The 15,340-nt window shown below is 38.2% G+C and overlaps 1 protein-coding gene across 1 annotated transcript in view; it reads left to right on the top strand.

The window, feature by feature from the left end:
* Positions 1-15,340, top strand: part of HPRT1 (hypoxanthine phosphoribosyltransferase 1) — a 22,558-nt gene that overhangs the window by 4,115 nt on the left and 3,103 nt on the right. Inside the window, exons 3-5 of the mRNA XM_024746585.1 lie at positions 7,853-7,918; positions 11,240-11,257; positions 13,459-13,541. Of these exons, the coding sequence (XP_024602353.1) occupies positions 7,853-7,918; positions 11,240-11,257; positions 13,459-13,541 (167 nt within the window). The remainder of the gene's footprint in view (positions 1-7,852; positions 7,919-11,239; positions 11,258-13,458; positions 13,542-15,340) is intronic.

The raw sequence follows: 15,340 nt of genomic DNA, 5'->3' as shown, positions 1-15,340 counted from the left end.
CCCATATTTCTAATATTTTGAAGAATTTTCTGTGTATACACACTCACATTATAGTTTACATACTCTTAGAGTAGCTAGGCAGAATTTTATTTGCTTAGTGCCTACTTGACAGATTGCCTGGGGATTCCAAATACCATGTTTCATTAAATCTTAGATAGCACTGATTTTAAGATTTACCACTATTTTTTGTACTGCTAAGAAAGAAGACACTGTCAGTTATTGTTGTAAGTTGCTGTCGATTGTAATATGTCAGTTTCAGGGGTGTTAAAATGTGAATGTACATCTTAGAACAATAAAATGTAGTACTATATATTCAATGACTTTTCTATCCCTAAGGCCCTGTGATATTAAAAAAAGACACAGTTGATAAGTGTGCAAATGTATTTTCTCTGTTGTGAGTTCAGTTTTGCAGTGAATTTTTTTTTTTACTAAAATAGTTTAATTTAAAAAAAAAATGAGGAAGTCTCGAGAGGGAAAGTTGTCCAACAAGTAAATTTTTTGTGGGAATATTTTTTGTGGGCCCTAAGCAATTTCTTCTTAGAATTTTATTTTATTTATTTTTCATTATTATTATTTTTAAAATATTTATTTATTTATTTATTTGGTTGTGTCGGGTTTTAGTTGCAGCAGGCGGGCTCCTTAGTTGCAGCATGCATGTGGGATCTAGTTCCCAGTCCAGGGATCGAACCCAGGTCCCCTGCATTGGGAGTGTAGAGTCTCAACCACTGCACCACCAGGCAAGTCCCTCTATTTAGGATTTTAAATCTTGCAGAAAACTTTTGAGTTATGAATTATTATCTCCATGTACATTTGAGAACAATGAGGGGCAGAGGGATTAAGTGACTTGCCCAGGATCATACAGGTCTTCAATTTGAACACAGGCCTTTAATTCTGTGCAGAACTGAGAGTCTTATTTGGGAAAACTTTTAACTGACTTGGATCCTCTAATATGGGCTTCCTATTATTTCTTCAGAAGTTTTGCATGCAAACAATTCATTTTGCCAGCTATGGGATTTTTCCTCAGTTAGGGTCAGGGTTCAGAAAGCTATAAGTTTCAGCCTTAATCTTGGAAGTCACTTGATTAGTAGCTTGATTAGGCTCTCTGTTTAGTATGTCAAAGGTACAAATTACTTTATAGCGATTTGTTATTTGTAAGAAGCTGACTTTTTGAGTGAGCTTGTTGAAGAAAAATGCAGAAAATATTGGAGTAGTTTCTTAAAGTGTCTCTTCTAAGAAGAGGTCAGTAGCTTTTGGTCTGACACTTTTCTCTGTACGTATTTAGTCAATTGCTTTAAGGTATGCTTTTTTCTCCAGAACAGTTGAAGTTAAATGTAAACGTACCACTTTGATGTTGACACTAGATAGTCTAAAGCTTATCTTCTGTAAATCTATCTATTTATATAAAGGAAGTGAAGTGATTTATGCCTTTCTCCTGCTTATTGAACTAAGACCATAGACGTGGATGGAGAAAAGAATTTGTTCAGTTTAAATTGGCAGGAATGGAGATGTGTACTGTCCATGGTATAAGGAAACACTAACAGAACTAGAGTCAAAAGTATACTTTCTAACTCTTGCCTGTGGATTTTCACTGTGATGTAGTCCTCGTCGGACAACTTAGGTTTTATGTAAGCACCCTGATTAGTAGAACATGAAGGTACTGGTCAGGTTTGGCCCCATGAAACCACAACTTCTATTTTTAAAAAAAATTAAGGAGGGACTTTCCTGGTGGTTCAGTGGTTAAGGATCCGCCTGCCAATGCAGGAGACATGGGTTCGAGCCCTGGTCTGGAAAGATCCCACATGCCGTGGAGCAACTAAGCCCATGGGCCACAACTACCGAGCCTGCGCTCTAGAGCCCGCGAGCCACAACTACTAAGCCTGCGTGCCACAACTACTGAAGCCCATGTGCCTAGAGCCCGTGCTCTGCAACAAGAGAAGCTACACAATGAGGGGCCCGTGCACCACAACGAAGAGTAGCCCCCGCTCACCACAACTAGAGAAAGCCCGCACACAGCAACGAAGACCCAACACAGCCATAAATAAATAAATAAACACATTTTTTAAAATTAAGGAAATCGATTAATTCACTCAGCAAACATATTACCACCTGTTGTATGCAAGGTACTGTCTTTTAGGCCATGAAGAGTAGTTCTATTGAACATGTTTATCAGATCCTAGTCCCAAACCAGACATGGAATGAAAAACAAGAAGACAGGTTGCAATAACTTCTGAAGGTTTGAAAGCAGTGTACTTGAAAATACCAGATATTAAATATCAGCACTAACACTTCAATCTTTTCTGGTACCCTGTTGTACTAAATGATATCTTTGATGTGTGTAGAGCAATGCTGACCAACAGAACTTTCTGTGATGGTGGAAGTGTTCTGTGTCTGTGTTGTCTAGTACGGAGCCACTAGCCACATGTGACTGTGAGGCTGTGAAATATATCTCGTGCAACAGAGGATCTGGTTTTTTTTTCGGGGCCACACTGCGCGGCATGTTGAATCTTAGTTTCCCGACCAGGGATTGAACCCGTGCCCTCTGCAGTGGAAGCGGATTCGTAACCACTGGACCCCCAGGGAAGTCCCTGGATTTTTAGTTTTATTTAATTTTAAATAATGTGGTTAGTGGTTATTATATTGGATAGTGCAGGATTAGATGATCTATAAGGGCCCTGCTTCATCAGCATCATTTTTAAAACTGATAATAGCTTCTTTTTCCTTTAAAGCAACATTTTAAGTTTAAAATAACAGGTAAATAAATTGACTTATTACCTGGGCATATATCCTTCCAGACTTATTATTTTCTGCATATATTTTTAGAAAATTGGATATCTGCCGTTTTTCATCTGAGGTGCAGTCTACCTCTAAAAGTTCATGATTCTGATATTCTCACTTTTGTTGATATTTGATTAGGGTACAGGAGAACAGTTAAAGGACACAGAGGATGGTTGAAATTATGACGTGAAGAGAAAATATGATTGAGTGTGGTGGACTTGGGACCTAGCTGGATGTAGAAGGAACAGTTGTTTCCCCATAACTCCATTCTAGGGTCCTAAAGAATGATCTGAAGTTCACTGCAAAAAGGAAGGCACATATTGCTAAGCCACTAAGTGCTAAGGCTGGACTTCCTACCTCAGTGATACTCCTAGTCTCACCCTCTTGGGAGCCCAGTTTTGGTGATTAACCTCTCTGCATTCTCTTCTTATGGTCTCAACCTGTTTGTTCCAAGCTGTTCTTTTGCAGCCCACTCATTAACGTGTTTTCACACAGCTTTCTCTCCTCTTTTCCTATACCAAGCTTCAGTTCTTGTTGCTACCTGGAGGTTTGCACAATTTTTAGGGGTAGACAAATAAGAAAGTTCCTTCCTATTTCCCTTCTCTTTTTTTCACGTAGACTCGAGAAAAGGTAGATAAAATGGAAACACAGACACGGAGGGTATGTATTTGGTAGACCCAAAGAGCTTCTCTGGGGATTTTATGTAGTTGACAGTGACATTCTGAGTTAAGGACAGATTGGGCTCTCCTATGCCAGTCCCATCATCTCCTTAAAGATGAAGCACGTAAGAGTCACTCAGTAATGCAATGCAGCAGGGATACAGTGGGAAGCTTGTCATAGACAGGAAGGGAGGGAGCAAGGGAAAATCCTCTGGTGGGGTGATTGATTCATGGGTGCCATTTGTATGCAATTTGGGCACTTATACCTGTATTCTAGCACAGTGGACTGTAACATTTTTCTTAAATGAATCTTCTGTATTACCCTTCATTTAAAAGGTGGCTGTGTTTCCAGAAAAAGGGAACCTCGAAGCTAAAACCCTTGGGGCGAACGGAAATATGGAGATTTAGATCTAGTGCAGCAGCAGTGTCTTGCGCGCTTGTAGTTCTCTTGTCTCTTACCCTATCACCATCGCCTTTGGATCACAGGGTTTTTTCCATACTTTTCAGTTCTCAGATCTTTACTCCTTTTCTCTGTAAAAAAAGGGTCAATTGAAGTCGACTGTAATACCAAATTTATACAGAAGATGTCGCTATTTAACTTGATTTACTGTGTAAATCGTTTACTACTGTGATTCGCTCTCATTGAAAGCTTCAGGTTTCATACAGTTTTTTGGTTTTTTTTTTTTTTGCTATTAATTCTCTGTCTTTGAAACTCTAGGTTTTAAGTTAGTTAGAATAAGAGGTGTCCGAAATTTCCTTAAGATGAGAAGTAATATGCAAGAGTTTTTTGATACTGGTAGTCATACTTATGTATCTTACGTTTAGTTTGCAACACTGTATACTGTTGGCCCATTTGTGATTTTCAAAAATAACACTCCATAAAATACGGACACATATATAGAAGTGTATGACAAAATTAGAAGTACAGGCGCACCACGTTTTATTGCGCTTCACTTTTTTTAAAGTAATTTTTAAAAATATTTATTTATTGGCTGTGTCAGGTCTTAGTTGTGGCATGCAGGATCTTCCACACTGCATGGGCTCTGTAGTTGTGGCACACGGGCTTAGTTGCCCTGCGGCATGTGGGATCTTAGCTCCCCAACCAGGGATCTAACTGGTGTCCTCTGCATTGCAAGATGGATTCTTAACCACTGGACCACCAGGGGAGTCCCTGTTGCACTTCACTTTATTGTGCTTTGCAGATACTGCATTTTTTATAAATTGAAGGTTTGTGGCAGTTTTGGGTCAAGCAAGTCTATTGATGCCATTTTTCCAGCAGCACTTGCTCTCTTTATGTCTCTGTGTCACATTTTGGTAATTCTCGCAATAGGTCAAACTTTGTCATTATTATTATATTTGTTATGGTGATCTGTGATTAGTGATCTTTGATGTTACCATTACAAAAAGATTAAGACTCACTGAAGGCTCACATGATGGTTAGCATTTTTATTTTTTATCTATTTATTTATTTATTTGGGGTGGGGTGGGGTTTTACCATAGTTTCATGTTTTATTTTTAAAGAAACTGCTGAAATGTTTTCCAGAGTGGCTGTACCATTCTACATTCACATAAACAAAGTATAAGTGATCCAGTTTCTCTGCATCCTCCACAGTATTTGACGTCACTATTTTATTTTATTTTTAAATTAATTTTTATTGGAGTATAGTTGATTTACAGTGTTACGTTAGTTTTTGCTGTACAACAAAGAGAATCAGTCATACATATACATATATCCACTCTTTTTTAGATTCTTTTCCCATATAGGCCATTACAGAATATTGAGTAGAGTTCTTTGTGCCATACAGTAGGTCCTTATTAGTTATCTATTTTATATATAGTAGTATGTGTATGTCAATCCCAATCTCCCAATTTATCCCCGCCCCTTTCCCCCTGGTAACCATGTTTGTTTTCTACATCTGTAACTCTATTTCTGTTTTGTAAGTAGGTTCGTTTGTACCATTTTTTTAGATTACACATATAAACAATAGCATTTTTTAGCAATAAAGTATTTTTAAATTAAGGTATTGTACATTGTTTTTTTAGACATAATGCTGTTGCACACTTAATAGACTACAGTACAGTGCAAACATAACTTTTTTTTTTTTTTTTGCGGTACGCGAGCCTCTCATTGCCGTGCCCCCTCCCGCCACGGAGCACAGGCTCCGGACACGCAGGCTCAGCGGCCACGGCTCACGGGCCCAGCCGCTCCGCAGCATGTGGGATCTTCCCGGGCCGGGACACGAACCTATGTCCCCCGCATTGGCAGACGGACTCTCAACCACTGCGCCACCAGGGAAGCCCAACATAACTTTTATGTCCACTGGGAAACCAAAAAATTCCTGTGACTTGCTGTATTGTGACACTCACTTTATCGTGATGATCTGCAACCAAACCCGAAATATCTGAGGTATGCCTGTATATAAAAGTAGAAAGTCTTCTTATCCCTTCTCACTACTCAGAGGTAATTGCAGTTAGAAGCTTTTTAAAAATGCTGAACAGAAATGGTTCCGTAGGCAACACATTGCTCTATAACTTGGTGTTTTTAGTTACCATTGTTCATGTCAGTGTGTATAGATTATCAGATTCTTTGTTGTTTTTTTTTGTTTTTTTTTTTTGCGGTACGCGAGCCTCTCATTGCCGTGACCCCTCCCGCCACGGAGCACAGGCTCCGGACACGCAGGCTCAGCGGCCACGGCTCACGGGCCCAGCCGCTCCACTGCACGCGGGATCCTCCCAGAGTGGGGCACGAACCCGCGTCCCCTGCATCGGCAGGTGGACTCCCAACCACTGCGCCATCAGGGAAGCCCTATCAGATTTTTTTTAATAGCTCCACAGTATTACATTGTGTAGATGAACTTAATTTAAATAGTTCCCTGTTAATAAACATGCTGGTTGTCTCCAATTTTTGTTTGTTATAACAGTTGATACAGTGAACATCCTTGTATGTACCTTTGCACACTTGTGTTTTTGTAGCTTTGATTCCTGGAAGTGAGATTGCTGGGGCAAATGGCATGCGTGTTTACAATTTTAATAGGTATGGCTATATATTTTTCGAAGGACAGTGTACTGATTTATACTCTCACCACCAACAAGGGTGCTTGTTTCCTGTCACTCTTGCCAAAATTATATATCATCAGACTTAAGTTTTGCCAGTGTGAATGAGTGCACAGTAGAATCATGTTGTCTATTTGTTTCTCAGATATCATTTTATATGTTATGACATTCTTTTCTGTGAATTACCTACTCGTGTTCATTCTCCATTTCTCTATTGGATTCTTATTGTTGGAGCCCAATGTATAATAGAAATACTCGTTACAGATCTTTTCTTTCAGTTTAGGTTCACGTCATGCCTAAGTTTTTACCTTTCTGAGAATGTGAAAATATTCTACGTTTTCTTCTGGTTTGCTTATGGCTTTATTTTTTACGTTTAGATTTTAATCCATCTGGAATTTATTTTTGTGTATGCTGTGAGGTAGGGATCATACTTTATTTTTTTCCCAAATGGATTACTAGTTGATGAAACACCATTTATTGAATAATTCATCTTTTTCCTACTGACTTGAAATACCATCTTTATCATATACTAAATCCTCATATATTTCTGGGTCTGTTTCTGGGCTCTACTCTGTTCCTTGATCTCTTTGTCTGTTACTGTGCTGGTACAGCACCATTGGAATTGCCACAGCTTTGGTATGGTTTGTTCTCTGGTAGGGCAAGTCTAAGCTGTTTCATTCACCTGCTCTTTCACTCCAGTTTTCTGTCTTGAATCCAGCACAGCAAATTATGATCATTATCACCACCAACTACAGTGGGTGTGGAGCATTCCCTTTTGAAACTCTTTTAAGGGTTTCTTACTAGATTCTGTGATAGCATAAAACTGGGAGCCTAAGAGGTATGCTTTAAAGGACTACTGATCAGACCCGATTTCCCAGACTGTGCTGAAGATGACCTGGGCCTGAGCTAGACTTTTGAGGGAAATATCTTTGGAGTCAAGTGTGATATAGACAAGACCCTACAACTTGATTGACTCATGGGAATGGTCCAGGGCCAGAACCAGACACCTGTCATGCTAATAACTTCTTTCGTGGTTCAGAAATTACTGAGACTGAAGATGGGTGGCCTCTGTAATACTGCCCACTCAAAAATGGGTGTACCCCATTTTTAGGACTCTTTGAAGCATCAAATCAGTAATGACCAATTAGAACTTCTTAATTTTTACTAATCTCTAGTTGAAAGTTACCTAGTCATTCATTTCTAGAGACATAATTCTTACAGTTTGTATCATTTAGACTATCATAATGCTATGACATTAGATAGCTAACTTCTTAAATCTTCTAGTTCACGTTTGATAATTTGAAATGTGTGTGTGTATACATGGAAAGATATACATATATATTTATCTTTTTTTTTTTAACTAGAATGACCAGTCAACAGGTGACATAAAAGTAATTGGTGGAGATGATCTCTCAACTTTAACTGGAAAGGTATGTATCTTGAAGGGGAAGAAAAAAACATTCCATACCAAGTCAATTAGTAACACTGTGCTTTCAATCCATCACCAAGAGGCAGTTTAGATAGTTAGTTATGCACTCAAACAAGGGTTATTTAACCCTTGGAAACAGCCTAAGTTAGATATCTTTCTCTAGGTCATATAGCAAAGAGGCAGCAAAATCCAACATTAAACGTCAAGTCTGTGTTGCCAAGTACTGCTGGTATGCTTCTGTGGGGATCTAATTTGGGATCCTTCAAAAGAATATATGGGGGAAAAGACAGTCTTCTTTTTAAAAATAGACAGCACATAGTTTCTTAAAAGATAGAGAAACAGTATAATGTAGTGACTGCAAGTGTGGGTTCTAGAGCTGGAGAGCTTTGATTCAAAGCCTGGCTCAGTACCTCGTAGCTATATGATCTTGGACAGGTTATTTAACCTCTCGTCTCCCATGTGATGCTACCGGCAGTCATCTCAGTGAGTTAAGAGGATTGAGTGATATAATGCATGTAGAGCTCTTAAAACAGTTTCTGGTAGTTAGAACACTTAGTATGTTATAAGATACTGTTATTTTAAGGAATCCCCAAAAAGAGTTTAAAATACATCAAAATTCCTCCAGCATAGACATTTCGCTGAGATAATAGAGCTATTAAAATACTTGAATATTTACAATATTATTCTTCAGATACACTGAAATGATTTTTGAGTAACCAATGATAAATGATGGAATGCTTTTTTTTTTTTTGCAGCTACCAGTTACTTTTTTGCTTATAGACACAGTGCCAGATATAAAGGCATAATCTCATAAAAGCTTCACAAGAATCCTCTTGAGGTAGATATTATCATTCCCATTTTACAGGTCAGGAGACTAAGACTCAGCAAGGTTGAAAGACTTGTCCAAAGTCACACTGCCAGTTAAGTGGTAGAGCTTGAATTTAAATGCAGGTCTATCTGGCTCCAAAGCTCTTTTCTTCCTCTGGTTTTTAGATTTTAATGTTTATAGCTTACTTCACTGAGTATCTGTAAGGCGACTTTAACATGCAACACTTGTGTCAAATTCTATGGTCCCATATCAGGATCGTGCCAAACTAATGTTGTCTTCCTCAACATCTTTTGAAAACTTCAAAGGAGAAATTATAATCTGTTGACTCTTTTCCCTTCCTGCCAGACCTATCCTCCTTCCCTTTCAGCGTGCTTTGCCCATATTTAGAAGTCATTTGAAGCCCTTACTCCTATAATCAGTTTTTAGTGCTGGAAGGGACCTAGCCTTCAAAGCTCTCTGTGATTCCATTTGACCTTGCCTTTCCCACCTAATGGCTCTGTCCCACTACATAGCTCTGTGATCTTAAAAGGTCTCTGCTTCTAAAATAACTTTCTTTTCATGATAGTCACAGTAAGCACATTTATTGTGGAAAAAAAGCAAGACGCAGAAGTTGGGTGAAGTTGTTTCTTGGTGGTGAGATTATGGATTATTTAGACGTTCTATTTCAGTTTATCTCTGGCGGATACTGTGTGTGTGCAGATACATATATATATGAATAGTTTTCCCCTCTTTTCCAGTTATGGTTGAGAATATGGGCTTTGGACCCTGAAAACCCCTCTTCAAATCTATCCTCTACCACTTGACTATTTTTATGACTTCAGGCAAGTCATTTGACCTCTGAACCTCATTTTTTTCATTTATTAAGTAAGGATGTAGCTATTTGATGTAAACTAAGCTCTCGGTAGCGGTAGCAATTCTCATTCTTTTATTTTTTAAACATTAATGACATCATACTCTGGATACTATAATTTTGTGTGGCAAATATTTAATCTCTCAGCCTCATAGTAGTAAAAGTCTTTGATTATGATTTAGACAAGGTTTTGCAGCTACTTAGTATTATAGGCAAGACTAGAATCCAGTTTCTTTGTCTCATAATTCAGTGCTCTTTTCAGACTATAATTCCATCCCATGGTGCAAATTGCTGCATCAGTGAGCCAAAGTCACTGATGGGAAAATGTCCTTCAGATGTGCTAGCTGGGTTAGAGAAAATGCTAAGAACCACATGGTAGGTGGTGAAACAATTATTTGGTCCATTAATTGATTACAGTTGGCCCTTGAACAACATGGGTTTGACCTATGTGGGTCCACTTATATGCAAATCTTTTTCAATAAATCCTTACTACACGATCTGTGGCTGGTTGAATCTGTGAATATGGAGGAACTGTGGATATGGAGGGCTGACTGTAAAGTTATATGTGGATTTTCAACTGTGTGGAGGGTCAGTGTCCCTAGTCCCCTTGTTGTTCAAGCATCAACTGTATATTCAATTTTCCTAAAGATTTAGGTTACAATATCTTTTGAAAAGAGAGAAATTAGTTGTGATATGAGGAAAGGAGTAAATTGCATATGAACTATGGTAGTAATATAATGTACATTATAAAATGCGTGCAGTTGTAAAATTATAGATTACATAAGGTGAGGTTTAAAAAAAGTTCTAATCTTTCTTTCTTTCAACCCAGTGGATCTTGTGTGCCCTACCTTGATAACCACTGACTTAGAAGAGTATATAGAACATTAAAATTCTGATGCTTGTAGGTATGTGGTAGAGAAATGAGAACTACAAATAAGCAATATAACATGAATCTTCTTGTGACAATGATTATAACCGGTATGTGAAATGCTGCCTCATTCCCAGGAATAGATATAGGACTCTTCTCTACCTCGGAGGTAATTGCTAGATGGTATTTTCTCTAAGCGTTCTAACAGCTATAAAATTCTGAGAGGTAGAAATTGGGGTAAGGGTTTATGGTGGGAGGAAGCATTGGTATCTTTTAGTTTAGTCCAAGAATATGAACACATCCAGAAAATGCAGATCAATTTCAGCCTACTGAGAAAATGCATTTTGAATTGGATTCCATATGGTAAGTTAAATGCATGATTTTGGAGTTATTGTACAAATTATAGTTTTGAATGTTAGAGTTGGAATACACATATTAGTTGAAGTCCCTCATTTTCCACATGGGAAACTGAGGCCCAGAGAAATTTCGTGACTTGCCCAAGATTAGACCTCCGTTTAAGTAATGAAAACTCTTAAAAAATGAACATATGGGTCAAATTTTATTTTTAAAAATTCCATTGCAGTGAAAATTTTATATTAAAGAGTTCCAAATCCCAACAGATGGCCCATTTGTTTAAATCAGAGTTCGATATAGTAAAGTAGCTTAAAGCAAGAATTTGGATAAATCCTTAGAGTTTGTTATGATGTGACTTGAATTATAATTGGAAACACTGTCTGATTCATTGTACTGATTTCCATTTCTCTTTTTCTTCCAGAATGTCTTGATTGTTGAAGTAAGTTTTACATACTTTTAATATAGTGTTTATGATTTTCTAACTTGGTATGCACAGTCCTAGAGGTAACCCAGGGAAAGAAATTCCTTTTCATCAGTTTTAATGGTGGGCTTGTGTTATAAGGGAGTGAGATTGTTTTTTTTCTAAGAAATATTTAGTAATTTACTTTTACCGGATAGTGGAAACATTTTGGCATATTTCTTACCCCTCTCTTTTTGGCTTGAAATTTTTTTGTTCCTTTTAAAGTTACACATATCATTCCCATCCATGCTTTTTATGCTTCTATTGCATGTATATAACCATATACAAAATATATTTTTTGATAATTTATATAGTGCTACACTGTATATATTCTCTCTTGCAGCTTGTTATTCTCACTTAAAATTGGTTTTGAGGTTATTCATGTTGAAACATATGGAGTTAGTTGACCTTAAAATCCTTCATAGCATTTCAGTGTGCAAATCAACCTATTTATTGCCCTACAAATAGGGAGTTTGCTTCCAATTTTTCTTACTACAACAGGGCTGCTAAGAGCATCCTTTTGCGTTGTCCTGTGTGCATGTGTGTGAGTTCCCTCTGGATACAGGCACTTAGAAGTGGAATGACTGGATTTTCGAATTTGTACGTTTTCAATTTTACTATTGTTGCCAAATTACTCATCAAAGTACTTTATATTCCCACCAATAGAATGAGTTCTTACTCTTTTATGTAAAATGGTGTAAGGCTTAAGAGCAACAGTAACCCCTGATTCACTTTTTGTTGTTACCAAGGTTTTTAGAAACTTTAGCTCATAGATTAAAAAATAAACAAATAACACTCTTTTCACAGGGTTTGTGTACATGAGTATCCCTGGGAACTGGTTGCTTTTTTAAAAATGCAGATTCACTAATTCCACTTCAGATTGCTTCATTTTGTCTGCAGATTCTCCTTCCAGTAATTAGAGGACACACTTAGACTCGGGATCCATTTAGAAAGAAAATAACAAACCAATCGCAGCAAAACCCCTTCCAGAAAGAAAATAACAAACCAATCGCAGCAAAACCCCCGCCTAACAAATTACCACAGACTAAGCCGCTTAAAACAACACACACTGATTATCTCAGTTTTCAGGTGTCAGGACTCGAATACAGGGTAGCCGCTGGGTCCTCTGCCCCAGGTCTCATCAGGCTGAATCAAGGCTGGGGTTCCTATGTCACCTGTGACTCATGGTACTCTTCCAAATTCATTCAGGTTGTTGGCAGAACTGAGTTCCTGTGGTTGCAGGACTGAGGGCCCCATTTTCTTGCTAGGCTGTCCTCATGTCCTAGCACATGGCCCTCTCATATGACAGCTGACTTCTTCAAAACCAGCAGAATCTCTCTCCAGGCTGCTACAGCTGTCTCGTGTAACACAACCTACTGACAACCCCATCATTTCGCAAGTCCCACTCACACTCAGGGAGTGGGGGATTATTCTGAGTGTGTACACCAGGAGGCAGGAGTCCTGGGGGCCATCAGAATTCTGTCTGCCACAGCCCAGAAATCTGCATTTTTCACAAATCCCCAGCCCTGATGTTTCTGATGACTTGCAGCCCCACTTTGTGAACGCTGCTTTATACCATCTGTAGAGAATATTTTCATTGAAGAGCATTAGGGTTATGGTTTAAGAAATGTTTTCCCAATTAGAGATAGGTTTGTTTTGAATAATGTCCTACTTTTGACTAAATAGCTAAGATTCACTTTCATGTAAAGTAATTCTATATGGTAAAACTTTAATACTTTGGATACTTTTAAGATGGTATAAAGCAGTGTTTCTTGGTGTGGTCTCTTAACCACCTGCATCCGAGAGTTGGAGCATCCTGATCTTGAGTTTATAAAAAAAAATCTAATATCTTTTATAATGAAGGGCAGCACCACAACTCTCTCATAAAATATGTGTGTACATACTTGCATATATATACTTAAATTAGCTGTCATTGATCTCTTGGTGCCTATAAAATCCAGCCCTGAGGACTGGCATTCCTACTGCTTGCTGAGAGCCAGATGACTTACAGATTCCAGAATATCTCAGTATGAATTGTGGTGAGAATCACTGCACCGAAAAAAAATGGCATTATTCCAGTTATACATGGGATTTTGGTTTTTTTGTGTGTTTATATGATGACTGAATTTAAAGGTACGATAGTTTTATTTACCATTTAAATGTCTTTTCTTTTTTTAAAGGATATAATTGACACTGGCAAAACAATGCAGACCTTGCTTTCCTTGGTCAAGCAGCATAATCCAAAGATGGTCAAGGTTGCAAGGTATGTAAATAACATTTTGACATAGGATACTTTCTTCATTTGAAAAAAGATTAATTGCTTCTTTGTAAGGGTAAATTTTCTTATCTCCAAAAAGTAATATAATCTCAAGTAAGACTCAGTAAGTGTCCTTTGTAAATAATTTGTCGTGTGTTAAAGCCTTTCAGTGCAGTCACCTTATTGCCCAATGTTATTACTCTTTGGTTTTTCACCAATCTAATAATGATATCAAAGTTGTCCTGGGTAGCATGGCAGAGGATTTGGGGCCTCTTTGCAAAACTGAGACCGAGGATCCCAAAGACGGGTTAGGAGGTGGTAGGAAGGAGTGGGCCCTGGAGATCCTGAGCTCCTGGAATTGAGTGATGTAGTGGTCCTGTGTGATGCATCTTGTTTTGTAGCCACGTTGAAAATGTACAATGCCTGCTTCCTTTCTTCTAAGCCAGCCTCACTTCCTGGTCCTACCTATGCTGTTTGGCTTATTAGTTCTACCTGTGTTTATCCCTAATTATAGTTTCACTCCCCAACAACTCAGAGGTAGACTATTATTCCCACTTCACAGATGGGGATACCAAGGCATAGGGAATTATCCAGAGGCACAGAGCTGGATCACTATAGAGGTAAAATTTGAACCCAGGCAACCTGGCTGAGAGTTCATGCCTTACTGTTTTTTTTGTCAGGTGACGTCCCTGGATGTTTTGGGTTTTTTTTTTCTTTTTTTTTTTAATTTTTGACCAATCTGCAATTTTTATGTAGGGGTCAGATAATGATCTAACTTTTATTTCCTAAACGATTAACTGGTTTTTATAAACCCCTTTTAAAGGATCAAAGTATTTGTTGAACATCTTTGAATCAGAGTAAGCCTTCTACTGAGTCGTGTGTCAGCAGTTTGTCCTTTGGGGCTTTTCTGATAGCTGGTGCCAATGTATCATCAGTGAGTTTTTACTTTAAATGGATTTAGGACAGGCATGATGAGAGTGTAGAAATGATGCATTCTAGGGCACTAAGCAGTTTCCTGCAGACCAATCAGTGCATTTGCTCATTTCTCTACATGCTTTCAGGGTTTTAAATGTCAACCTACTGTGGCATATACTCCTCCAGATATTCTTGTGTGCCTCTTTCCTGGGGTATGCTGTGAAACTGAGATAGACTGCCTCATGAGAGAGATACTTCCTATAGCTGGAGGTGTGAGGGTCATTAGTGATGGGGCTGTGGCCCAAGTGGGTTGTTTCTCAACCTTCTTTTCCTAATCTCTTCCTTGCCATTAAATTTAATATCACAGATATTTATGTAATGTATGTGTATCTGTGCTTTATACCTAAAAAGATTAAGTACAAAGCAGGGTTAAGAATGACTAGAAAGCTTTTTAACTTAAAAGTTAAATTAAAAAACCATTAACTGACAGGCATGTCAAGTGCTGCAGCCACTTTGGAAAACAGTTTGGCAGTTTCTTAAGAAACTAAACCTGTAACTGCCATACAACTCCAGCAGCTGCACTCTGGGCATTTCTCCCAGAGAAATGAGAACTTACATCCGCGCAAAAACCCGTGTGTGAACGTTCATGGCAGCTTCATTTGCAATAGCCCCAGACTGGAAAGAGCCAAAATGTCTTTTGGTAGGTGACTGGTTAAACAAACTGTGGTCCACCCTACCATGGAATCCTACTCAGCACTAAAAAGGAACAAACTGCTGATGCACACGACCTGGAGGAACTCAACGGAGCTGTGCCAATAAAAGCCAATCTCAAAAGGGTAAATACTGTATGATCCCATTTATACAAACTTCTTTTTTTTTTTTTTTTTTTT

Source organism: Neophocaena asiaeorientalis, unplaced genomic scaffold (assembly GCF_003031525.2).
Source record: "Neophocaena asiaeorientalis asiaeorientalis breed wild unplaced genomic scaffold, Neophocaena_asiaeorientalis_V1.1 scaffold1019, whole genome shotgun sequence".
Lineage (NCBI taxonomy): Eukaryota > Metazoa > Chordata > Mammalia > Artiodactyla > Phocoenidae > Neophocaena > Neophocaena asiaeorientalis.
The sequence above is the reverse complement of the archived record's forward strand: the minus strand, read 5'-3'. Positions and strand labels throughout refer to the sequence as shown.